Source organism: Oncorhynchus keta, chromosome 35 (genome assembly GCF_023373465.1).
Source record: "Oncorhynchus keta strain PuntledgeMale-10-30-2019 chromosome 35, Oket_V2, whole genome shotgun sequence".
In the NCBI taxonomy this organism is placed as follows: domain Eukaryota; kingdom Metazoa; phylum Chordata; class Actinopteri; order Salmoniformes; family Salmonidae; genus Oncorhynchus; species Oncorhynchus keta.
Window position 1 is genome coordinate 64,310,473 of NC_068455.1, and position 27,206 is coordinate 64,337,678.

The 27,206-nt window shown below is 44.3% G+C and overlaps 1 protein-coding gene across 2 annotated transcripts; it reads right to left on the reverse strand.

The window, feature by feature from the left end:
* Positions 1–512: 512 nt before the first annotated feature.
* LOC118374482 (nucleotidyltransferase MB21D2-like) lies at positions 513–26,894 on the reverse strand. Of its 2 annotated transcripts, XM_035760904.2 has the most exons (7): positions 26,836–26,864; positions 26,583–26,704; positions 25,616–25,830; positions 8,729–8,913; positions 8,316–8,510; positions 7,825–8,208; positions 513–7,204 (listed from the first exon to the last, which is right to left on the reverse strand). In XM_035760904.2, the coding sequence occupies exons 3-7, from the start codon at positions 25,815–25,817 to the stop codon at positions 6,599–6,601; spliced, it is 1,572 nt and encodes a 523-aa protein (XP_035616797.1). In that variant the 5' UTR covers positions 25,818–25,830; positions 26,583–26,704; positions 26,836–26,864; the 3' UTR covers positions 513–6,598. The 2 variants fall into 2 exon arrangements, with proteins under 2 accessions (XP_035616797.1, XP_052353225.1); XM_052497265.1 differs by having other exon boundaries at positions 26,583–26,894.
* Between the last annotated feature and the right edge of the window lie 312 nt (positions 26,895–27,206).

Below are 27,206 nucleotides of genomic sequence, written 5' to 3' on the forward strand. Positions count from 1 at the left end.
CTCGCATCTCCTCATCTCCTTTAGGAGCATATACCCACGTAGGTGATTGAAACATTAACTGAGGTCCCCACTCCAGTTGGTGGTGGTAACACACCTTAAAGTTGGTTGCCAACCACCATATATAGTCCAAAGAAGTCTGAAGGAGAGATTACTAGAAACAAAACGCGGTTTACCCTTTAATCTGTGCATTAATTGTCAGAGGGCATTGTTATTTTACCTGAAATGCACAACCCAATGTTTATATCCCAGGACAAATTAGCTAGCAACAGCAAGCTAGCTAGCTAAATTGACAAATATTTTATGCTTTTCGACCGGTCCTCAGATTAATATATTTGCTTGAGTTCGTTTTGATTTTTCAACCAAAACCAACCATTTTTCAACCAAAACCAACCATTTTTCAACCAAAATCAACATGCGTGCGGTCTGGTCAGCATGTTAAGAGTTGGCTATACAGACAGACAGACAGACTACAAGGAAGTTGCATACAGAGTCAAAAGGAAGTTGTACAGATCCATAGTGATCAAGATGTAGATTTATTTCATGCTACAGCAGTACCATCACTGATCATCATTCAACACAACCCAGAGAAAATAAATACAGCAAAACATTCATGATAAAGTTCATTTGCACTTTATGAAGGAAGAGGAAGTAGAAAGTAGTCAAGTTTTAAATGGCAAATATTTCCAGATATGGGGTGGAGTCATTGACGATATTGCAGCTCTTTTATATGGTAATTCAGTCAGGATTTGCATGGAAAACTTTTTTTCCCCCAACTATATTTTAATTGATTGAGTGAGTCAAGGAGGTAAAATTAGTTACATTCATTATTTGTTCATTTTCAATCAAAAACAATTATCAGTAGTTTAAGCACAAAATAACATAACATTTAGTTTTAGCAGTACAATTACCTCATATTGCTGACAACAGCTCTTTCTGCAGCAGATCCATTAGAAGTTAGATTGGGTACACGATTGCATAGCACTGCTGCTGTTAACTTTTGATCTTGACATTCGGCACCAGTATCAAATTGTGTACGTTTCCATTTATCACAGATAGGCTAAAGCATCATACTAATGTATATGCCTACTAACTAGGCAGTACACAGTGAGATACACCTGACATTGCATATTTCAAACGCTGGCACTGAATTTAAAACTTCAGGGAAGCATTCAGGTAGTCTGTCAATGTTCTAACAACTTCACTACAACGTTGAACTGTGGCGCGTTAACTTAGGGAAGCATTCAGGAAGGAAAAACATGACAAAAGGAAGTCTCAACCATCCTGACAACTTTCATAAATGCTCAAGGCAACGTTCATGAACATTATTACAACGTCAGGCTGTGGTGTGTCGAAAACCACCACCTTAAAAGTGCTAGGACCACCCACCCACACACAAATACTTCTATATTATACTTCTCATATTGATATCTCTTAGTTTATTTTTTTAATACATTTTTTGGATTGTGCTTATTTTGTTATATTGCTAGGTATTACTGCACTGTCGGAGCTAGAAACAAGCATTTCGCTACACCTGCAAATCTGTGTACACGACCAATACACTTAATTTGATTACTTTGCAGTTTACATACCCGCACTCAACTCTATCCTCGGGGTGTTCATCCTTCTGTATTGTCAGCAACACTACATTCTTTGGTTTGTCAAGGTGTCCTTTTGATTCATACACTCACCTGTACCAAGGCTATAAAGAACAGAAGTACCCACACAATTCACCAGTAGTTCCTAATTCACTCCACTAACAGAAGCTATTCAAAAACAGTATCAATACTGATATAGTAGTACTGTACCCAATATATGCAGTACCAATAAAGTAGTGATTCTATCACATTCCAGAGAATATAGAATATCAAATCACAAAGAAAAGTTTTCAAAGACCTGTAGCATTCACAAGGCCGTAGGGCCAGACGGATTACCAGGACGTGCACTCCGAATATGCGCTCACCAACTGCCAAGTGTATTCACTAACATTTCCAACCTGTCCCTCACGGAGTCGGTAATACCAACATGTTTTAAGCAGACCACCCTAGTCCCTGTGCCCAAGAACACGAAGGTAACCTGCCTAAATGACTACCAACCCATAGCACTCACATCTGTAGCCATCAAGTGCTTTGAAAGGCTGGTCATGCCTCACAGCAACAGCATCCTCCCAGATACCGCCCCAACAGATCCACAGATGACGCAATCTCTGTTGCACTCCACAATGCCCTTTCCCACCTGGACTCCACAATGCCCTTTCCCACCTGGACAAAAGGAACACCTACATGAGAATGCTATTCATTGACTATAGCTCAGCGTTCAACACCATAGTACCCTCAAAGCTCATCACTAAGCTAAGGACTCTGGGACTAAACACCTCCCTCTGCAACTGAATCCTGGACTTCCTGACGGGCCTCCCCCAGGTGGTAAGGGTAGGCAACACCACATCTGCCATGCTGATCCTCCACACGGGGGCCACTCAGGGGTGCGTGCTCAGACCCCTCCTGTACTCCCTGCTCACCCATGACTGCATGGCCAGGCACAAAGCCAAAACCATCAAGTTTGCCGACGACAACAGTGGTAGGCCTGATCACCGACAACGACGAGACAGCCTATAGGGAGGAGGTCAGAGACCTGGCCATGTGGTGCCAGGACAACAACCTCTCCCTCAATGTGATCAAGACAAAAGGAGATGATTGTGCACTACAGGAAAAGGAGGACAGAGCACACCCCCATTCTCATCGACAGGGATGTAGTGGATCAGGTTGAGAGCTTCAAGTTCCTTGGTGTACACCAACAAACTATCACGGTCCAAACACACCAAGACAGCCGTGCTTCTACACCTGCATTGCTTAATGTTTGGAGTTTTAGGCTGGGTTTCTGTACAGCACTTTGAGATATCAGATGATGTAAGAAGGGCTATATCAATAAATTTGATTTGAAGAAGGGCACAATGAAGCCGATTCCCCCTCATGAGACTGAAAAGATTTGGCATGGGTCCTCAAAAAGTTATACAGCTGCAAGACCGAGAACATCCTGACTGTTTGCATCACTGCCCGGTATGGCAACGGCTCGCCCTCCAATCGCAAGGCACTAGAAGGGTTGTGTGTACGGCCCAGTACATTACTGGGGCCAAGCTTCCTGCCATCCAGGACCTCTATACCAGGCGGTGTGTCAATGGCCCTAAAAATGTTCAAAGACTCCAGCCACCCTAGTCATCGACTGTTCGCTCTGCTACCACACGGCAAGCGGTACCGGGGAGCCAAGTCAATGGTCCAAAAGACTTACCAGCTTCTACTCCCTGAACAGCTAATCTAATGGCTACCCAGACTATTTGCATTGTCCATCCACCCTGTTTTACACTGCTGCTACTCTCTGGTTATTATCCATGTATAGTCACTAACTCTACCTACATACATATTACCTCGACTAATCGGTGCCCCCGCACATAGTCTGTACCGGTACCCCCTGTATATAGCCTCGCTACTGTTATTTTACGGCTGCTCTTTAATTATTTGTTAATTTGTTCATTATTTCTGACTTATCTATTTTTTACCTAAGACTTATTTTTCTTAAAACTGCTTTGTTTTAAGGTTACACCTGTTGAACTCGGCGCATGTTATTTGATTTAGTGTTCCGATGATGCTCGAGTGATGTCCACCATGACAATCCACTAATGATATTCAACAAGCACCTCTGATAAGCTTGCGTCTTAAATGGCACCCTATTCAGTGCACTACTTTTGACCGGGGACCATGGGGCAGAAGTGCACTATATAGGGAATTGGGTGCCATTTTGGACACACCCTTAGTCTAAGCTAATGCCGATTAGAGCCAATCTGATGATAGAAAGGTGTTGATACTGTTTTGTATTCAGGAGATTTGACTTCCACTCATTGGATGGGAAGTTATAGAAGGAAAACGAGGGGAGAGAGACGCAGCTATATAATGAGAAAGCGAGACAGATATATAACGAGACAGACAAGCAGCTGTCCCAGTTCCCAGCAGCCCCATCCTTTACCACTAATCTGTACTAAGGGCCAGAGGCTAGCCCGTCTCCCCATCCAACACATCTGGGTGGACAAGATAAGGCCCCCCAAGTCTCTCACACAGAGAGAGAGAGAGAGAGAGAGAGAGGCTAGCACATTGGGTGTTTGTGTCCTGCTGTGCATTTGTTCCTGTTCCATCTCTCTGGATCTCTAACTCTCTCTCCATCAGCACATTTAAAGAGCTTGATCAGTGGTCCGATCACACACAGCTTATTAAAACAGGCAAACCAAGCAGAAGAGCGAGAGAGGGACCATTACAAAACCAGTCAAGTTTCCTCCAATTAAAATCTGAGACAAGACAAAAAGCTTTTCCTCTGAGTTTCAACCACAAACCATGAAAACCTCCCCATCTTCATACACACAAGTGGAACAAAGAAAATAGCCCTCATTTTCAGATGACATGATGTAGCCTCGCCAAGCCATGGCAGTGCTTTCATTTCGTAACATGAAGATGAGAATACAATCGAGCAGTGTGCCAACCGTTTCAGCAGCTAACACTACCTCTCCTCCTTTCCGGAACAACCTGCCTCCGTTATAGGTAGTTTGTTAATATCATACAACATTTAATGACCACATCCCACCATTAAAGCCCCAATGTAAACTGTACCATGGTACACATTTTCAAAAGGGACTGTAAGAAAATAACTGAATTAAAAGGTTTATAGCCCCTGTGATATTACCCTTATTTGATGATAAACTGCTGCTTCAAGCTTTCATGGGATAAACCCAACCCCTCTGAATCGAGGCAAATTGATGAGGTGACCGCTGAGGAGCATGTTGGTCTGGAAGGTAAAGGTGGGGAATATGAGCGTTAAAGACTAAATCCACCCAAAACCAGTAATTGGTATAATTTACAGTGTTAAATAACACTGTGTGAGATCAATATCTGGTGAACAAATGTTTCATTTTGTTGTTATAATAAGATTGGTAGCAACATGTGGAAATCTGTTGCAGCTCAGATCGACAACCAAACCCACAATGCAATGCTCCCTCTATGGCCTTGGCTGGCTGGCTGGCTTGGTCGGTAGCTAGACACAACAACACCAAAGACAATATCAGCATGTGAAGTAGCGAGTTGGCTGTAAAAATCACCTAAACTGCACTATGAATTTAGGAGTATACAATCTCACCATGTTCAACCTGCAGATCGATGTACCTCACAGAGAGTCGGACATTCGCAACGGCACCATACAATGCACTCTGGACTGAAGAAGCAGACAAATAGGAGAAATGTGGTGGACCCTCTTATAAGAAATTCAGAGGTAGGAATATTGCAAAAATATGATCATTGGCTAATTTGAGAGAAAATAACCTCCCGCGACATGACATCAGGCCAGTATTGAAATGTGACATGCATGATAGACGTTTTCGCGATCAAAAAGTCGTATTCAAATGAACTTCCAGTGTAGTGAGAGCGGCTTTATTTCGGTCTGCTTGAACTGCAATAGCTCAGATCAACATGAAATTACCCCGGGAAGAGAGATAACATCACTGAGATGAACACAAATAATATAGCATTCAAAAATGGGTGAATCTTTCCTTTAAGAGTACAGACTGACTCTGGGTCAGTGAGTACAGATACCTTTCTTATGGGGTGGTAGATTGAAGAAGCAAAGGCTCCCCGAAACACCCATCCAGTGGCTCTTTGGTGCGTTACGTCACATCTTACGTGTTGAAACGGAAGGACAACCCTGGGTTATACCATTCAAGATCGATGGAGGGGAACCATAACCCTCCCAGAGGGAGTCTGGAGTCACATAGTAAGTGTTGAAACGGAAGGACAACCCTGGGTTATACCATTCAAGATCGATGGAGGGGAACCATAACCCTGGAGTCACATAAAAAAAAACAATGAACAACGTTAAAAATACCTGAGAGAGAGGGGGAAAGAGAGAGAAAGGAAGTATGAGAACGAGAGAGGGAAAAGGGATAAAACGTATAGAAAGAAAATACTATTAGTTCAAAGACATTGCCCCTCACCAAATTACATTCAGATACATCATAGTTGAATATAAAAAAAAAAAATGGAGAATCCTGGTACTATCACCCACTTTGATTGGGCAGGGGGGGGAATACAGTTTCTCATTAGTGTGGAGAGAGGAGAAATCCTTTGGGTAAGCCATGCCATTGAATGGAAGCAGCAGCAGACTTTCTTCATTCTAAAGCGGTTCTTTATTCTAAAAAAAAAAAACCCATCTCCTTACGGCAAGCTCATAAAAGAGCAGCAGTCTCCGTGGTAAGTCAACGAGCATTTTTCCTGTGGTGAGGTCTCTCTATGACATCACTCGCTGCTAAATGGATAGAAGAGTGTTGGTTTCTCTAGCCTAAGGCTCTCTAGGGTCAGCCTCCTGCTCCTGGGAGTGTGCAAAGGTGTTTTTGGTAGTGTCATAGTTCAGCAGCGTTGTTAGCATCATTGTCGTTAGCCTCCAGGAGGGGGTGGGATAGGAGAGCAGTGAGGCTCTGTAGTGTTTTGACTCTCGAGCCATCCTAGTTGACTCGCTGTTTTACATGTGTTTTGAAGAGAGTGTTTGTCGATAGCACACCATTACTCTCAGCTCAGTAGAACTTGTCATCGATGCGGAAGTGCGGCCTTGTGACATCATCAGGGTTGAGAAAAACCGAAATCGACTTCCCGGGGTTCTCGGTCACCAGCTGCTGCAGCCTGGCAGCCAGTTTGTCGTCAGAGGGCGAGATGATGCCGCTGGCCGGGTAACCTTGCCTGGGCGACCCTCCGTGCCCGTTGGTAGCGCTCGCTGCTTCCCTCTTCAGCTGGCTCGCCTGTCTGGCCTGGTCCAGGGCCGCCCGTAGGTGCTCGGTCGGGTCAGACCGGACATGGGCCAGCTTCCGGGCCACCAGCAGGGATTGGCTGTCCGACAGGTGCTCCAGCATGTTGCACTGGGGCAGAAAGTAGTTTGGACAGTTCTTACCCAGGATGCAGTGGGCCAGATCATCCAGGAGGCCCAGGAGGAGGCGGGCGGGGGTTTCTGGGTCAGGCGAGGAAAGGTAGGCGGGCGGTAGGCGGTCACAGGCCCAGAAGAGGAGGGTGCGAAGGTGGTAGGGGCTGAGGCCAGTGCGGGGGCGAGCCAGGAGGCGGGAGAGGACAGCCTTGGCAGCCTGGAAGGCCTGGGCCATGGGGTACGGGATGCACTTCTTCAGCTGCACCTGGAGACAGACATGACAGGGGACAATGATATGGCAGCCAGGTCACTTTATTAATCCCACGAGGGGTAATCAGATTTGTCACCAGCAAGACGCAAACAGCATTAACAGACGGTACACATGCATGCCCCAGAGACACAGCCTGGATCGATGTTATACAGAGTCATTGTCAACGGTACTTGAAGACCGTTAAGAACCTTACTACTTTCATATTTAAAAGTTCAAAATGTTCCACCGGTAAGTGAACTTGTACTTCCTCACCGTTTTATTTAACGGTAAAGTCATTGGTGCACAAAGTAAACACCAGAATAGGACGGACTTCGGCAACAACTAAGAGTATGACACCGAAGGCTAAAACTTTTATGCTGTTTTGGTCCCGCAGCTATCATGTTGTAGCAGCATGAAGCACACCCGTGCACATAAACTCGATGCACTCACCCAGAGTATCTGCAATTCTTTTGGCTGCTTGTGGCAATTACATACCGCTGAGTTTCAGTTGAACAAATTAGGCTAGCTAGTCCAGCAGAAATCCCATGCCCAATCTAACTAACTATACAGCTATTCAAAAGAAGAAGCTACCCGATGGTTAACTAGCCAACTACAACGTGCAGCTAGCTACCCACCTCGCTGCGTGAGAAGGCCAGCCTCCACTCCCGGTCGGGCCTCCCCCCCAGCGGAGCCGGGCAGGGCAGCAGGTAGAACCCAGAGATGGCCTCCTCCTCTGTGATCTTCCCGTCCCAGAAGTGATTGGCCGTCAGCCAGCCCTGGGCCACGGCAGGCCAGCCCCGGAAGGACACCACTGGCAGCAGGTCATAGAGCACCCGGCTGGAGCCCGCCTGGAGGATGAGGGTGGTCAGGGGCCCGTTGCGTTCCAGCCTCTCTGGGACAGGGATGCCTCTCTTGGGGGAACGCCTCAGCTCATCCACCGCCTCACCCACCACACCCCAGAACCAGTCAGCCACCAGCGCCGGGGACATGTAGCAGCCATCCAGAGACTGGTGGGGCGACTAGAATCAAATATAAATTGAACTTCATTAAAACCAATGCAACACATCTTACAGTAAAATACAAAACTAAAAGTGCTAAAAGAGAAGAACATTAGAAAACGCATTACGTAGAGGGAGGGGGGGACAGCACCAGAGGCTTTGTGACCCATCTCCCTTTTCTCTTCCTCATCATCATCGTCGGGGGGTGAGTCTGTCTCCTCCTGGCAGCAGATCCTCCATCTTGCCTGGGTGTTGGGGTCGCAGAGCCGCAGGGAGAGCCAGGAGTGGCAGGGGGCCGACTGGCGCATGTCCAGGGTGACCGGCTGGTTGACATTAGAAGAAACAATACTTCATTACACCTTTTCCTGAGAAAACACTAGTATTTGTTTTGCATCAAACTTCATATGACACAACATAGATCAAAAAGTTTTTGAAGAGGGCACAGTAAAAACGTCACATACATCACAAAATACAACTTAATATCAATACGATACATACAAAACAAATTAAACGTTTCCCATTCCATCCGTATTGCACCAACCTGGTTGCGATCATGGAGCTTGAGGGCGGGCACCAGGAGGGTGAAGTCCAGGTCGAAATCGGCCCCCTTGGCGTAGTCCCCCAGCTCCTCTGGGTTGAGGTCCAGAACCCCATCCCTGGCACCCCCAGACAGGAGCAGGTACTCATTGGCCACCGGGAGACGCTGGTCCACCTTCTGTACAAGGCCTGGAGGAAGAAAACGCACAAAGAATGAGCATAATATGAAATTCTAAAAGCAGACCTTGAGCAGTTCTTCTTGGTCAGAAGCAAATGCAATGCATACATTCATGAAGTATTCATGAAAAAGCGCAGTAGTGATACTGACAAAAGTATGTGTGAACCATTTCAGAAAGCTACGTGTATGTCGCACGTCACTACTTCACAGGAGAGCCATTTGAATGTACATTTTATTATGCAAATGCATTTTTTTAAAGAAATGCCTTCTGGAACATGTAAACTTTCATGTGCTTTAATAACAACGCTGAGCCATTGTTGCTCCTAAATGTTTCCACTTCACAATAACAGCTCTTACAGTTAACCGGGGCAGCTGTAGCAGGGCAAAAATGTGACAAACTGGCTTGTTGGAAAGGTGGCATCCTATGATGGTGCCATAGAGCTCTTCAGTAAGGCCATTCCACTGGTAATGTTTGTCTATGGAGATTGCATGGCGGTGTGCTCAATTTTATACACCTGCCAGCAATGGTTGTGGCTGAAATCCACTCATTTGAAGGGGTGTCCACATACACTATATATACAAAAGTATGTACAAGGGTGAACATGAGCGGGGTAAACACCTACACAATGAAACAAGTACATTTGACTCATTTCAGGAAACTAGGCGTCTGTCGCACGTCACTACTTCACAGGAGGCATTTTAACGTAAACATTTTTTTTAAGCAAAAAGCAAAACTTTGGGCCAGAAATGCCTTCTGAAACATGTAAACTTTCATGTGCCTTAAACGTGTAAGCCACCTGTGAATATAATTGTTAACCTGTCTGGGAACGCTCGCCAACAGCCAGTGAAATTGCAGGGCGCCAAATTCAAAACAACAGAAATCTCATAATTCTAATTTGAGGCACCATTTTTTCAAGTTTTTGTCCAACCACATCTTGGTTGGATTATCTCAGGTTTTCACCTGCCATATGAGTTCTATTATACTCACAGACATCATTCAAACAGTTTTAAAAACTTCAGAGTGTTTTATATCCAATACTACTACTAATATGCATATATTAGCATCTGGGACTGAGTAGCAGGCAGTTTACTCTGGGCACGCTTTTCACCCAAAAGTGAAAATGCTGCCCCCTAGCCCAAACAGGTTAAATTACAAACCCAGCTGATTTAGTCACGGAAAAAGACAGAAACCTTCCCGCTAGCCATGATTGGCTGAGATAATGGATGGTGTAGACATGCCGAGAGATGAGTTTGGATTTGTCTGTCACGTAGCATGCCTCTGTCCATAACATGAGCTGCTCAGTAGGTGTAGATAATCCTTGCTACCGCAGATTTTTGGAAATGTATGGACAACTACAAAAGTGTTGCTACTGCTCTCAACAACATTGCTGGCCTGAATTACCAAGTGCTATCGACAAAAGATCTGTTGGAAAAAGTTGGACTACTTTCTGGAGGACGATCGTGTTATGCTGACCCTCTCCGACTCTGAAAATTAATCAGACGATAAGGAAATACCTGATTTAGGTAAGAACATTTTTAATTGAACCAGACATTGTGGAGTCTTCTGATGACAGTGATGGGGAATAAACAGTTATGGTTCATTAGCAAGCTAGGTAACATTTGCATGGCTAATTATAGCCTAATGTTGAACCTAGTTGGTTAGCTTTAGCTACCTGCAGATTCATACTACAGCATTTCATGAATGGTGGCTAGCTATGACAGTTTGTGTTGCTAGTAATGTATGAGCTGAGATTATTGTTTAGCTAACTTGCATGTCTAAACAAAAACAAAATCCACTTTGCCAGATGATTACATGACCCATCAAGTTAGCCAGGGAGTGATTACGATTGTCATAGCTCGTCATATCAAAAATATAACAACTTGTAACCATTTCACTGTACCTTTCACAGTCTATCCTGTGCATGTGACAAATAAAACATAGATTTGACCAGAGACAGTAATGTGAAGAACATGACCTGCACCAACGTCGGATTACGATATAGGCCAAGCTAGTGTATTTTTACTACTACTCGCCACTTTTAGTCTTGAAATCTTTGGTTGTTTACTGCACTACCTTACTCACTCTGTTCAGCACATGGCCTCACATGTGAATCCTTAAAGAGACGGGAGGGGCTAAAGCTTACTAGGGTGTGTCTCCGGCTGAATGGGTGTGAACAAAGAGGTGTAAAAACTGAACCAAAACTTTTTCAAGGGCCATTTCTCAAAAGTTCCTCAACAGCAGTGTAAGATATACCATTTTGTAGCAGAGTCTGTAGTTTTATCCAATGTAAAGTAAAATAAAAATGGAATGTTGCTACATAAGACTGAACATAGTTGCTGGGTCATATGAGGTCTACACAGCTCCCGTTGTGACTGCGGCTGGTAGCCTAGTGGTTAGAGTGTTGGGCCAGTAACCAAAAGGTCGCTGGATAGAATCCCGAGCTCTCGTTCTGCCTCTGAACAAAGCAGTTAACCCACTGTTCCCCGGTAGTCCGTCATTGTAAATAAGAATTTGTTCTTATTGGTGACAGGGGGCAGTATTTTCACATCCGGATTAAATGCATGCCCAAATTCAACTGCCTGCTACTCATCCCCAGAAGATAAGAGATAAGATAAGATTTCTAAGGGACCTTCTTGCAGTTCCTATCGCTTAGACTGGATGTCAAGTCTTTAGAAATTGGTTGAGGTTTTTCCTTTGTGTAATGAAGTACGGCAATCTTGAACGAGGGTCACTTGACGTGTACTGTTAGATAGAGGCATGTGACCAGAAAGCTAGCTACAGTTTGTTTTCTTCCTGTATTGAACACAGTCTTCAATGTCATCGATTATTTACATTAAAAAAATACCTAAAGTTGTATTTTAAAAGTAGTTTGAAATGTTTTGGCAAAGTTTACAGGTAAGTTTTGAGATATATTGTAGTGACGTTGCGCAAGTTGGAACCAGTGTTTTTCTGGATCAAACGCACCAAATAAATTGACATTTTGGATATATATATATATATAATTAATCAAACAAAATGACCATTTGTGATGTTTATGGGACATATTGGAGTGCCAACAAAAGAAGCTCGAAGGGAAGGCGTGAATTATATTTTTATTTCTGCATTTTGTGTCACGCCTGCAGGGTTGAAATATGGTTTCTTTGTTTGCGGAGGTGCCATCCTCAGATAAGCAAACGATGCTATTTCGCCGAAAAGCCTTTTTGAAATCTGACATGGCTGGATTCACAACAAGTGTAGCTTTAATTTGCATGTGTGATTTAATGAAAGTTTGATTGTTATTCTCCAAATTAGCTGGTTGTCCTCAACCAACCCCGGCTTTCCACTCCAAGAGGGAGTCTTTACTGAATACAGCCTGACAGAGGGGGAAAGGAGTGGGAGACTAGGAAATAAAAACATGTGTAGCTTCATTTTCATCAAATGAGAACAGAAGTGCCACGCTATCATTTGGCAAGCAGCCACGCAAGTAAATAAGATAACAATGAAAAGGCAAGTTGTTTAGGGGGCAAAAAACAATGAATGCATGGCCATCCTATTTCTAATGCTTTTCATAGAATACATGTAGCCAGCTTCATTTCCTAAAAGTTTTCCTTGAAGTTAATCTGGCATTTTACAGGACAAAGTCTGCTAGACTGAGAAAAGTAGTGGATGGGCCCATGTCATCCCAGGCACACCCATGGCTCGTCCCTGCCCAGTCATGTGAAATCCATAGATTGGGGCCTAATGAATTTATTTTAATTGACCAATTTCCTTATGAACTGTAATGCCGTAAAATGTTTGCATTTATAATTTTTGTTCAGTAAGTCTGACATAAAGTCTGACATAAAAATGGTACAATATTTAATGCCACACTACTAGCATTCTATCATCTAGCTTCTGGGAAACAATTTCTCCACCCATCACAACCAAAAACTCTATAAAGAGTTCATGAAGAATAGTACAGCCAATCAAGTACTTAGCTGTGTTCTCAACGATGGTAGCTCTAAATTCAGGCTGTTTTTTTCTACAGAGTGTTTATTACTGACAGAAAAGGACATGAGCGCAGAGAAAGAGAGAAGGGAAGAAAGAGCATACAGAGCACCAAGCAATAATCAGATAGAGAAATCAGATCTGTCAGTTCCACTCCCCCAAAAAATTTGAGAAGCCAAGTACAGCGGAGGTCGAGAAAATATCTTACAGACAGGCAAAGGGCAGAGTTGGCGAGCAGGAACTTCCTCTGATTTGTTCTCTCTACAGTTGATCAATTGGGTCAAATGGGGAGCAGAGATCTTTGTCTCATCTCTCCAGTAGCTAGTGTGGTGCTCAGAGAGGAGAGGGGAAAAAGAGAGAGATGGGGAAGGAACGAAAGAGCGAAAGAGAACGATGGGGAAGGAGACAGACAGATTCTCTCTCTCTCCACTAATGAGGCCCTGGATGTTAGTCTGTTTGACCCAGAGGAGATGTGAGGCTGTTTCAGAGAACACAATCTACATTCTAATCCCATGGGCCACTTACTGTCTCCTTTGCGCATACAGAAACACAGGCAAACCATGACGTACATGGAAACAAGTCTACAAAGGTTGTGGCCAACAGTTTAGGTTACATCATTTTAGGTGAGGTCCAAAAAAGCTTTGGAGCTTGGATGAGAAACTCTACAGTAAGGACCACACTAGCCTAGTTTTCAAAACTAAAAGCCCCTCTGTGTTTGAGGAGTACTAATATTAATGAATCCAGTTGTCATTTAAAACAGCCCCAGTGTGATGCACCCAGCTAACTGAGAGGTCACACACACACACACACACACAGCAGGTAACTGGGAGGTCAATAATAGCGGATCTCATTTCCATAGAGCCAGTCTGGGGAACTGTGACGATTAGCACTGGAGAGCTGCCCAAGATTGCTGTCTCACAGACAAAATGTCACACTGACAAACTCCCCATAACGGACAGTGCAGAGAGTGATAAACTTTTGAATCACCATTCAAAGTGTGTTGCCATGTTCAGATTCATAGTAGCGTGGCCTATATGGTGCTACAGTATAAACATAGTAATGTCATTCCGGGGGAGAGGGGGATGCAGAGTAAAAGAGAGGAGGGGGATGCAGAGTAAAAGAGAGGAGAGGGAGATGCAGAGTAAAAGAGAGGAGAGTAAAAGAGAGAGAGAGGGGATGCAGAGTAAAAGAGAGGAGAGGGAGATGCAGAGTAAAAGAGAGGAGAGGGGGATGCAGAGTAAAAGAGAGGAAGGGAGATGCAGAGTAAAAGAGAGGAGAGATGCAGAGTAAAAGAGAAGGGGGATGCAGAGTAAAAGAGAGGGAGATGCAGAGTAAAAGAGAGGAGAGGGAGATGCAGAGTAAAAAGAGAAAAAAGAGAGAGGGATGCAGAGTAAAAGAGAGGAGAGGGGATGCAGAGTAAAAGAGAGGAGAGGGGGATGCAGAGTAAAAGAGAGGAGAGGGGGATGCAGAGTAAAAGAGAGGAGAGGGGGATGCAGAGTAAAAGAGAGGAGAGGGGGATGCAGAGTAAAAGAGAGGAGGGGGATGCAGAGTAAAAGAGAGGAGAGGGAGATGCAGAGTAAAAGAGAGGAGAGGGAGATGCAGAGTAAAAGAGAGGAGAGGGAGATGCAGAGTAAAAGAGAGGAGAGGGAGATGCAGAGTAAAAGAGAGGAGAGGGAGATGCAGAGTAAAAGAGAGGAGGGAGATGCAGAGTAAAAGAGAGGGGGATGCAGAGTAAAAGAGAGGGGGATGCAGAGTGAAAGAGAGGAGGGGGGTGCAGAGTAAAATATACTTACCTAGGATAGGGTAAGTAATCCTTCTCACCCCCCCCCCCCTAAAAAGATTTAGATGCACTATTGTAAAGTGGCTGTTCCACTGGATGTCATAAGGTGTATGCACCAATTTGTAAGTCGCTCTGGACAAGAGCGTCTGCTAAATGACTTAAATGTAATGTAAAAGAGAGGAGGGGGATGCAGAGTAAAAGAGAGGAGGGGGATGCAGAGTAAAAGAGAGGAGGGGGATGCAGAGTAAAAAAAGAGTAAAAGAGGGATGCAGAGTAAAAGAGAGGGATGCAGAGTAAAAGAGAGGGATGCAGAGTAAAAGAGAGGGATGCAGAGTAAAAGAGAGGATGCAGAGGGATGCAGAGTAAAAGAGGGGATGCAGAGGAGAGGGGGATGCAGAGTAAAGAGAGGGATGCAGAGTAAAAGAGAGGGATGCAGAGTAAAAGAGAGGATGCAGAGTAAAGAGGGATGCAGAGTAAAAGAGAATGCAGAGTAAAAGAGGGATGCAGAGTAAAGACTTAAAAGAGGATGCAGAGTAAAAAAAGAGAGGGATGCAGAGTAAAAGAGAGGGATGCAGAGTAAAAGAGAGGAGAGAGGGATGCAGAGTAAAAGAGAGGGATGCAGAGTAAAAGAGAGGGATGCAGAGTAAAAGAGAGGGATGCAGAGTAAAAGAGAGGGATGCAGAGTAAAAAGAGAGGGATGCAGAGTAAAAGAGAGGGATGCAGAGTAAAAGAGGGGGATGCAGAGTAAAAGAGGGGGATGCAGAGTAAAAGAGAGGGATGCAGAGTAAAAGAGAGGGATGCAGAGTAAAAGAGAGGGATGCAGAGTAAAAGAGAGGGATGCAGAGTAAAAGAGAGGGATGCAGAGTAAAAGAGAGGGATGCAGAGTAAAAGAGAGGGATGCAGAGTAAAAGAGAGGGATGCAGAGTAAAAGAGAGGGATGCAGAGTAAAAGAGAGGGATGCAGAGTAAAAGAGAGGGGATGCAGAGTAAAAGAGAGGAGAGAGGGATGCAGAGTAAAAGAGAGGGATGCAGAGAAAAAGAGAGGGATGCAGAGTAAAAGAGAGGGATGCAGAGTAAAAGAGAGGGATGGATGCAGAGTAAAAAGAGGGATGAGAGAGGGATAAGTAAAAGAGGGATGCAGAGTAAAAGAGAGGGATGCAGAGTAAAAGAGAGGGATGCAGAGTAAAAAGAGGGATGCAGAGTAAAAGAGAGGGATGCAGAGTAAAAGAGAGGGATGCAGAAGAGAGGGATGGATGCAGAGTAAAAGAGGGGATGCAGAGTAAAAGAGGGGGATGCAGAGTAAAAGAGAGGGGGATGCAGAGTAAGGGAAGTAAAAAGAGAGGGATGCAGAGAGGGATGCAGAGTAAAAAAAGAGAGGGATGCAGAGTAAAAGAGAGGGATGCAGAGTAAAAGAGAGGGATGCAGAGTAAAAGAGAGGGATGCAGAGTAAAAGAGAGGGATGCAGAGTAAAAGAGAGGGATGCAGAGTAAAAGAGAGGGATGCAGAGTAAGAGAGGGGGATGCAGAGTAAAAGAGAGGGATGCAGAGTAAAAGAGAGGGATGCAGAGTAAAAGAGAGGAGAGAGGGATGCAGAGTAAAAGAGAGGAGAGAGGGATGCAGAGTAAAAGAGAGGGATGCAGAGTAAAAGAGAGGGATGCAGAGTAAAAGAGAGGGATGCAGAGTAAAAAAGAGAGAGAGGGATGCAGAGTAAAAGAGAGGGATGCAGAGTAAAAGAGAGGGATGCAGAGTAAAAAGAAAGAAAAGAGTAAAAGAGAGGGATGCAGAGTAAAAGAGAGGGATGCAGAGTAAAAGAGAGGGATGCAGAGTAAAAGAGAGGGATGCAGAGTAAAGAGAGGGATGCAGAAAGAGGGATGCAGAGTAAAAGAGGGGATGCAGAGTAAAAAAAGAGAGGGATGCAGAGTAAAAGAGAGGGATGCAGAGTAAAAGAGAGGGATGCAGAGTAAAAGAGAGGGATGCAGAGTAAAAGAGAGGGATGCAGAGTAAAAGAGAGGGATGCAGAGTAAAAGAGAGGGGAAAGTAGGGGAAGAGTAAAAGAGGGATGCAGAGTAAAAGAGAGGGATGCAGAGTAAAAGAGAGGGATGCAGAGTAAAAGAGAGGGATGCAGAGTAAAGAGTAAAAGAGAGGGATGCAGAGTAAAAAAAGAGAGGGATGCAGAGTAAAAAAAAGAGTAAAAGAGAGGGATGCAGAGTAAAAGAGGGGGATGCAGAGTAAAAGAGGGGGATGCAGAGTAAAAGAGAGGGATGCAGAGTAAAAAAATGCAGAGAGAGGGATGCAGAGTAAAAGTAAAAGAGAGGGATGCAGAGTAAAAGAGAGGGATGCAGAGTAAAAAGAAAGAGAGGGATGAGTAAAAAAGGAGAGAGGGATGCAGAGTAAAAGAGAGGGATGCAGAGGGATGCAGAAAAAGAGAGGGATGCAGAGTAAAAGAGAGGGATGCAGAGTAAAAGAGAGGGATGCAGAGTAAAAGAGAGGGATGCAGAGTAAAAAAGAGAGGGGGATGCAGAGTAAAAAGGGATGCAGAGAGAGGGATGCAGAGTAAAAGAGAGGGATGCAGAGTAAAAAAGGGATGCAGAGTAAAAAAGAGGGATGCAGAGGGTAAAAGAGAGGGATGCAGAGTAAAAGAGAGGGATGCAGAGTAAAAGAGAGGGATGCAGAGTAAAAGAGAGGGATGCAGAGTAAAAGAGGGGAAAGAGAGGAAAGGGGATGCAGAGTAAAAGAAAAGTAAAAGGGATGCAGAAAGTAAAAGAGGGGGATGCAGAGTAAAAGAGGGGGATGCAGAGTAAAAGAGGGGATGCAGAGGGATGCAGAGTAAAAGAGGGGGATGCAGAGTAAAAGAGGGGGATGCAGAGTAAAAGAGGGGGATGCAGAGTAAAAGAGGGGGATGCAGAGTAAAAGAGGGGGAGAGTAAAAGAGGGGGATGCAGAGTAAAAGAGAGGAGAGAGGGATGCAGAGTAAAAGAGAGGGATGCAGAGTAAAAGAGAGGGATGCAGAGTAAAAGAGAGGAGAGAGGGATGCAGAGTAAAAGAGAGGGATGCAGAGTAAAAGAGAGGGATGCAGAGTAAAAGAGAGGGATGCAGAGTAAAAGAGAGGGATGCAGAGTAAAAGAGAGGGATGCAGAGTAAAAGAGAGGGATGCAGAGTAAAAGAGAGGGATGCAGAGTAAAAGAGGGATGCAGAGTAAAAGAGAGGGATGCAGAGTAAAAGAGGGGGATGCAGAGTAAAAGAGGGGGATGCAGAGTAAAAGAGGGGGATGCAGAGTAAAAAGGGGGTGCAGAGTAAAAGAGGGGGATGCAGAGTAAAAGAGGGGGATGCAGAGTAAAAGAGGGGGATGCAGAGTAAAAGAGAGGAGAGAGGGATGCAGAGTAAAAGAGAGGAGAGGGGGATGCAGAGTAAAAGAGGAGAGAGGGATGCAGAGTAAAAGAGAGGAGAGAGGGATGCAGAGTAAAAGAGAGGAGAGAGGGATGCAGAGTAAAAGAGAGGAGAGAGGGATGCAGAGTAAAAGAGAGGAGAGAGGGATGCAGAGTAAAAGAGAGGAGAGAGGGATGCAGAGTAAAAGAGAGGAGAGAGAGATGCAGAGTAAAAGAGGAGAGGGGGATGCAGAGTAAAAGACAAAGGGTGATGCAGAGTAAAAGAGAGGAGAGAGGGATGCAGAGTAAGAGAGAGTAGAGGGGGATGCAGAGTAAAAGAGAGGAGAGAGGGATGCAGAGTAAGAGAGAGTAGAGGGGGATGCAGAGTAAAAGAGAGGAGAGAGGGATGCAGAGTAAGAGAGAGTAGAGGGGGATGCAGAGTAAAAGAGAGGAGAGAGGGATGCAGAGTAAGAGAGAGTAGAGGGGGATGCAGAGTAAAAGACAAAGGGTAAGAGTAGCTGTGTAAATACATCGACACCCAATGGAAAAGTTGGGATGCCAGACAGTAGGCCTTTAGCTTTAAAAATAATTCAAAGACAGACCATCCAAACCATCCAATAAATCGTGAAACACTGATCCTGCCAACAGAGAGCGTTTCACCAATTCAATTACCATGGAGCGCTTTCTCTGCTTTACACTCATTTGCTCTTTTAAAGAGCAAACAATTAGCCCCAGAAAGGCATTATCAGCCATCTAAAGAGAATGTGCTTTCAGACAGAGATGGATTAACACACACATGTAGTTGTCAGTCATAGGTGGGTTCTGCTGTGTGTGTGTTGCTCCCTGCCGACTCCAGTGTTTATGAATTCTCATCAAGCTTTTAAAAATAGGCCTCGCTCATTCTTTAAATAAAACAGAATTAGAAATCGTTCCCATTTTATCCGATTGGGTGGGATTGTCTGGGATTGTTAGAGCGACGAGAAACCCTCTTTTGAAGCTGAAGAGGGTCAAAGGCTATCTAACACTGGGCAGCATAACCAAGGTTATTGAAAGGTGTGCGTGTGTGATCCATAGAGTTCTGTAGTGCAGAGTTTAATAGAGCGATGGGTCGTGTTCAGGGACAGATCAGATTGGGCTATTAAAAATCTGAACACAATATGTCCCTTTGGGTGTTCACACATGGCAAATGTCAAATTGCTTTTCATGTAATGTACATTAAAAGTGATTTGAGGGAGAGATAGACCAGAGAAAGAGAGCCCAGAGGGAGAGAGTAATGTACATTTAGCTGTAGCAGTTCAACCATACGACGGCACTCGCATGGTTAATTATCAGTTAGTCTTCAGTTAATGAGCTGTAACCTTCCTGCTGCCCATACGACCCTACACCAGAGGGACAGGGTCATATGGATAGGGTCGCTACACACACACACACACACACACACACACACACACACACACAGAGCAGTTCAAAGACGGGAGATTTGGTGTGCGTTAGCGAACGTAGGAGGAGATGCATTCAGAACAACGATGGTGCTAGCAGAGCTGCTATGACAGTGAGAGACTAAGGCTAGTTGAAAATCAATTCCATCCCGACTCCCCCCAGACCCAACTCATCAGAACGCCCCCACCCCATGATCCAACTAGCAATTTAGACCAGTCCCATGTACATTACACACAACAGAAAAAAATAGCAGCCCATAGATGGATGCACTCTTGGGTAAATAAATTAAACAAGCTCCAGTAAAAATATTTTTGGGAGTGTGGATTGTACATGTAGTATATGGACTGGAGTTACACACCACTGTCAAACCATGAAGCTGGGAGAGAACGCGCAACGGTGATAGTTCATTGATTTGTGCAGGACATGCAGCCTACAAAGTTACAATTACAGGATAGTTCATTTCAACTGATATTAAATTATAATAGGGCCTATTTAAATAATTAATAGGTTGACTCTCTTGCGCTCACACCATGGGACTAGAATAAGATCAAAAGAGTTCTCTTCACGAGAGCTTAATGTTTATGGGTCTGAATAAATAACTGTCTGCTCTACGCGTCGTTCATTCTCGCTTTCTAACTGCACAAGTATCTTACATTCAGCTAAAAATAAAGAAAGAGCAAGCTTGCGACGCTCTTCGAACAGTATATTAGTACATTTAAAAAAAATGTAAAAGTCTTTAAAATGTTCAAGCTATTATAGTCCAGCTTTTCCTGGGACTGCACAAGAGGAGAGCAGGGGTGTATATTCTTAACGCGTCAGAGAACAGTAAGACATCGACTAGATGAGTTAGAAGCTTATGCATAGTAACCCATCATACATTTGCTAAACACAAGGTTAATACGGCATTGAATGTATTACCTGTGCAATGCATAGTTCCACATCTTTTTAAAAACAGAGCGTATACATACAGGATAAATGTACATATCACAGTGCAAGAAAAAAAATCAGTTAGATTATGAAATGACAGGTGCGCTCAGTCAGAGTACGCAGTTTGAAAATCTCCCCAAAAAGACAACGCAATGAAGAACGGTATTGTCGCTTTCGAGTGAGTACAACACTAGTCTATAGTGTAAACTACGGTGAATATGTCTTCTAAATAAACGCTCGAAAGATCTGCGTTTTGAATGCATGTTTCATTCAAACTGCATCTAGCCGAAGTCCGATTAGGCAACCATTTGGATCAGTGATGGGTCTACTCTAGACAGTTAACAAGGCCCAGAAATGCTATTTGAATGGAGTGCGCCCCGGTTTAATTAAAGCAATGATATTACTGTGTAGCCTGCCTAGAGGCTATGCAGGAGCAAATGTATTAGTCACAAAAAAAGTAATCAGCTGATAAGATGATGCATGAATAGTGAACTGCACTCCATACCGAGATGCACCGTGTCCCCACGTGAGACCAACAATATTCTTTGGGAACACTCCCACGCTCTGTAGTGATTTGCTCATGTCAAACGAGGCCTAACCGCCCTTTCAGATTCTCTGGGAGAACCTCAACCAAAAGCCTGCGACACACATGCGCCAAACTTTCATTCCCATATAAGCGACGGTACTGAACTCTTTCAAGGCGGCTTCATCTGAAGTCACGTCAGGGGCTCCAGCGGGAGCTGCTGTGTGGCTGCCGGCTGCCAGAGCAAAACATGGACCGTAGGTATTTACAGCGACATTCCTCAAAAAGTATGCGAGTGGGAGCGACGCCCTGAGAACAGAAGTTATAAAATACAGACCAACTTGGGAGCAGTCAACACAACCGATCATTACATGAACACAGGCTGAATGACAGTAGCTGCTACAGCCTAGCCCATAAAAACAATAACGCAACATTCAGTTCACATTCTGACAGTGATTGGGTTGGCATTACTGACAGAAAAACATGATAGAAATCTTTAATCAATCTACCTATCTTGATTTTAGTGAAAAGTTACATTATCAAATATTATTCAATATGAAATAGATTATGACATTGAAAACCACTGTCAGAGGGGCGAGCCGAAACGCAGACCACAAAAAACAAGCTCTGCGGGAAGATACAAAACCGCATGTTTGGGCGTTTTGGTTTTGTTTAGTCTTTCAGCCTCAACTCTGTGGGTCTGGACTTCTTAAGAGACAACGGCTGACTTGCGCCCCGTTCTTAGTTTTTGTGTCGGCTGAACGTGAAATGGAGCTCCCCTCCTGTTTCCAACCCTCTGACCTTCTTTGTGTTTGAATTAAACCGACGTTAAAGCCGTATTAAAAGGGGTTCCCGAGTGACGCAGAGGTCTAAGACACTGGGTCTCAGTGCAAGAGGAGTCACTGCAGTACCTGGTTCGAATCCAGGCTGCATCACATCCGGCCGTGATCGGGAGTCCAATAGGGTGGTGCACAAGTGTCGTCCAGATTTGACTGGGGTAGGTAGGCCATCATTGTAAATACAAATTTGTTCTTAACTGACTTGCCTAGTTAAATAAAGGTTAAATATAAAACATAGGCTTGTTTAATGAGCTCTGCGGGGAAGGCGAGGTCAGCCGTAGTCAGAGACACATGGAAAAAGAGAATGCGCAATTCTGCATTTGCACTGTTCAAGTAAATCTGTTGTCACATGTTATTTACATACATTTTAAAGTTTAGAATCTGTAGAATTTGTCCTGTTGGTGAACCTTCGCCCCAGTCGGAGGCACTGAGCAGGTTTTCATCACGGATCTCTGTACTTTTCTCCATTCATCTTTCCCTCAATCCTGATTAGTCTCCCAGTCCACGCCGCTGAAAAACATCCCCACAGCATGATATTGCCACCACCATGCTTCACTGTAGGGATGGGTGCCAGGTTTCCTCCAGACGAGACACTTGGCATTCAAGCCCAAGTGTTCGATCTTGGTTTCATCAGACTAGAGAATCGTGTTTCTCATAGTCTGAGAATCTTTTAGGTGCATTTTGGCAAACTACAAGCAGACTGTCATGAGCCTATTACTGAGGAGTGGCTTCTGTCTGGACACTACCATAAAGGCCTGATTGGTGGAGTGCTGCAGAGATGGTTGTCCTTCTGGAAGTTTCTCCCATCCCCACAGGAACTCTAGAGCTCTGTCAGAGGGACCATAGGCTTCTTGGTCACCTCCTTTCTACCCCGATTGCTCAGTTTGGCCAGGCAGCCAGCTCTAGGAAGAGTCTTGGTGATCCCAAACTTCTTCCATATAAGAATGATGGAGGCCACTGTGTTCTTGAGGACCTTCAATGCTGCAGAAATTATTTGGTACCCTTCCCCAGATCTGTGTCTTGACACAATCCTGTCTCGGAGCTCAAGGGACAATTCCTTCGACCTCATGGCTTGGTTTTTGCTCTGACATGCACTGTCAACTGTGGGACCTTATATAGACAGGTGTGTGCCTTTCCAAATCATGTCCAATCAATTGAATTTACCACAGGTGGACTCCAAATCAAGTTGAGGAAACATATCTAGGATGATCAATGGAAACAGAATGCACCGGACTTCAATTTCAAAAAGGGTCTGAATACGTATGTAATTAACGCCCGTTTTTATTTTTTAATAGATTTCCCAAAAAATGTAAAGAACGGTTTTCGCTCTGTCATTTTGGGGTATTGTGTGTAGATTGATGAGGAAAAACAAATTTAAATCAATTTTAGAATAAGCCTAACTTAACAAAATGTGGGAAAAGTCAAGGGGTCTAAATACTTTTCGAATGCACTGCATCTCTACCATAAACTGGCAGATTAAGGGGATTTATTTATTTATACTAATTAGATTTCACATCAACCTGACGGGGTTTAAGCTACACCTCTACAATAATAAGATATATTATCTAACCGTAAATAAGCTCAAATCACTTGTGGTATACAGACATGTTTGTTAGACCAAGTATAAACCAGCCTTTGGTCATTATTCTACATTCCCAGGACCCATATAGACCTGTGGGAATTCTAGATCCATGTTTCCACAGGCATGCTATAGGCCAGCCTAACACTGTTTACTGAAGAGCTACCGGGTAAATAAGTGGCTTTTCCTTCCTTGGATCTGTCAAACTGTGGATCTGTTTCACTGTGTGGTGCAATGCATCGACTCCTCTCTTCTCCCTCTCTGTCAGCACTGAATTCCCGGTGGGGAGCCTCCTGCTTCTCAAACTAGGCTAGAGAACTTTTACAAAGACCCAACTAGAAAAGAAAGTCAAACACACACACGCGGGCTAACATGCACACGGATACAGACACGTAGGCTACGTTTACACAGGCAGCCGAATTCTGATCTTGTCACTAATTGGTATTTAGCCCAATCAGATCAGCTCAGAAAAATATGTGATTTATATATTTGTTTTTACCAGTGGGAAAAAGAGCTGAATTGGGCTGCCTGTGTAAACACGGCCATAGATATGCACACACACAGACCACTGCAAATGTTCCATATAAAGAGCTCTAGTAGTTGGGGAGATGTTTCCTTTCAACTGCCTGAACTCCCTCTTCAAGGTTCTTCAAAAACAGTGTCACAGTGCTACTCGCTAATGCACACACCGTGCATTTACAAATCATCTTAAATCCTACACTTCCCTGTCAAGGTGCAAATGTATATTATTTTTAATGGCAAACGGTTGGAAATTAAAGAGCAGTCAGCCTGACTGACAACGGAGACAGCGACAGAAAGTGGATGAGTTAATTAATTTTTAAAAAAATAGGGGAGAAGCAGGAAGGGGGGGTGCACCGTGAGGGCAGGGGGAGTCATTCAATCGGGATAGAGGGTTAAGTGTGTGAGTGAGAGTGCAAAATGGTCGAGAGTGAGCGAGAGACCCATCTCACAGATGAGGGAGGACGGGAAGCCATGAGGCTGGTTTTTAATTCAACAGTAATTGAAAAGTGTTAATGACAAACAATGTATTAACATTCCTTACACATGCTTCTCAGTCACCAGGCTTAATAGGATGATAATAGGCACAGATGACTTTTTTTTTTTTTTGGGGGGTTCTGAGGCATGTACAAATTGAGAGAGTGAAGAGAGAAAGCGGGAGGAGAGAAAGAGGGAGGGGAGAGAGAGGGAGGGGAGAGAGGAGAGAGGAGAAAGAGATGAGGAGAGCAAAGAGGGAGAGGAGAGCTAGAGAGTGTGGCGAGAGCGGAAAAGAGGACGCTAGGCTATCTAGTGCAGAAGTTGAGAGGCAGAGAGATACAGGAGGGTTGGCAGTAAACTAATACAATATGACCGGATTAGAAGAAGGGGCTGTTATGATATTTTAGTGCAAACAATATTCACTGCCAATCATGGCTCCTATTCACAGCTATAGTTACAGGGGGGTGGACAGGGGAGTGGACTTAGTGCGAGTTAGCTTGTTTGTATTGTGCTTCCCACTCAAACTGCACATGATCAACAAACAGGCACAATAAGGAGGGGGGTAAGCAAAACAGAAAGAGAGAAAGAAAGAGAGATGATAGTAGTAAAACAAAAGAAAGTGAAATAAAGGAGAGGATATGCAGCTCAAGAGAGGGAGGGATCCCGGCCAAAAGGGGCTTCGGTTCCAGTTGCACTGGGACAAGCAGAGAGGAGAGGAGAGGAGAGAGCGTAGGAGCAGGCAAAGGCAGAGCTTGAGGAACAGAGGGAGAGGGAATAGTGCCACCTATTGGACAATGAACCTCACTTCACCTGGCTGATAAGCATATTAGGACCTTGATCCATGACAAAGAAAATAAACACAGCTGAGCCACCACCTTTCCTCCATCTGTACTTATCCACAACCACATTACTCACGATACGTTTTTATCAAGCACACAATAGGCCTCGGTCAAAGTCTTATATACTGTATATGGCATTAATGGACCCGATATAAGGAATGTTCTTATGCACGACACAAAGCGGAGTGCCTGGATACAGCCCTTAGCCTTGGTATATTTGCCATATATCACAAACCCCCGAGGTGCCTTATTGCTATTATAAACTGATTACCAACTTAGTTAGGGCAGTAAAAATAAGTGTCATACCCATGGTATACGGTCTGCTATACCACAGCTGTCCACCAATCAGCATTCATGGTTCGAAGCACCCAGCTTATAATACTGTCTATATCAGTAGTGAATAAAAAATGTATTAACCCAAATGTAATAGCATATATAAAATGCATGTGGGTGAGTCTTACCCAGCATGTTGAAGATGAAGTCTTTGGCCGTGTGGACCTCGAGGGCGAGCTGGTCCCCGAAGTCCCCCTGCTCCAGGGTGACCAGCTCAGACACCTGGGCCGACAGCTGGTCCAGTGTGGCCCCCGACCGGAAGTCCACCTCAGAGGCCTTCTTCAACAGGGCCGGGGTCCGTGGGGCCACCGCACTCATCAGGGACTCCATGGTGAGTCACACCCTATGAAGGAGAGGGAGGGGGCAGACGGGTGTCAGGAATGTTTATCATGGAGGGGAGAGGACAGTTGTTTGCATATTGTGTGTGAGAGGCAAACAAAGTGGATTGTAAACTTTGTTATTACACTCTCAGTCCTAGCACTGACTACTGCACTGACTACACCAGGAACTTGGAGGGTTGTGAACCATTGTTATGATTATGAATCACACACACATTGATTATTAGCTAATCATATCAACTATTTTACCTAGCTAGCTAACAAGTTATACTAAGTGTCATTGTTTTGATCTGTTAATCCACAGTAAACGCAGACCTCAAATGAACATCAAAAGTAATATTAATCTCATACACTACGTATACAGTAGTCAAGCAGTGACAGCATGGGCGCTGTCCTCAGAACTAGGTCAATTAGCTAGCTAGTTAACAAACTGGCTAGCATGCTAATTAGCTGGCTAATTTATGAGTCTAACGTTAGCCAGTTATTCAGCTAGCTAGGAAGCAAGTTAACTGAAAGTTAGCTTAACACAACAGCCATATTTGGATAACAGTTTAGACTTCCTAACTAGTTCAGATTATTCGGAGAGGGCACCGGAGTCGATTTTCGATAATAAATTAGCTAGCTAGCCGGTTGGCGTGTTACCCACACAGGTGGGGATAAGTGCAACAACACAGCTGAGCTAGCAGCAAGCGAGACAGCGATTCCTTCACACACCGCAGCGTTGCATTATTTGACTCCATAAATACACATTACACACCCTTAGCACGCAGGTCTGGTGAAGTTTCTTTGCTATCTTCCAGGTTTACTGTTTTGGACTTTATATTGAAATCCGACTTCTTCTACCGTCATTTCCAACAGGTCCTCTGCGCCACCTTCCCCCTAGCAACACAGAACCCGGAAATCACGTCCCTCCACTGAGAATCTTGGGATTAGTAGTGTTTGTAATATCGCCCCAAAACTACAAAGCTTGATTTGAAGCCTATGATTACATTTGTGTCACTGTAGCTTACTGCAGGGTTTCCCGATGCTCGGTCCTGAGGCCCCACCTGGGTGCACGTTTTGTTTTTAGTTTTTTTACACTAGCACTACACAGCTGATTAAAATAATCAAAGCTTGATGGATGAGTTGCTTATTTGAAACAGCTGTGTAGTGCTGGGGGATTGGGAAACGCTGGACTACTGTAAAGTGGATCACTTGAGATAAGGACAGTGCAGCACAGCCCTGGTCAGAGATTTCATAGGGTGCTATGATTATCAAATCTGTTGGAGTCTAATGCGATTACAAATAAATCTAATACAATTAAAAATCAAGATTATTATTTCCCAATAGAACATGGTGGTTAACAAGATTATGAAGCATTTGCATGCAATTAATAAGACTA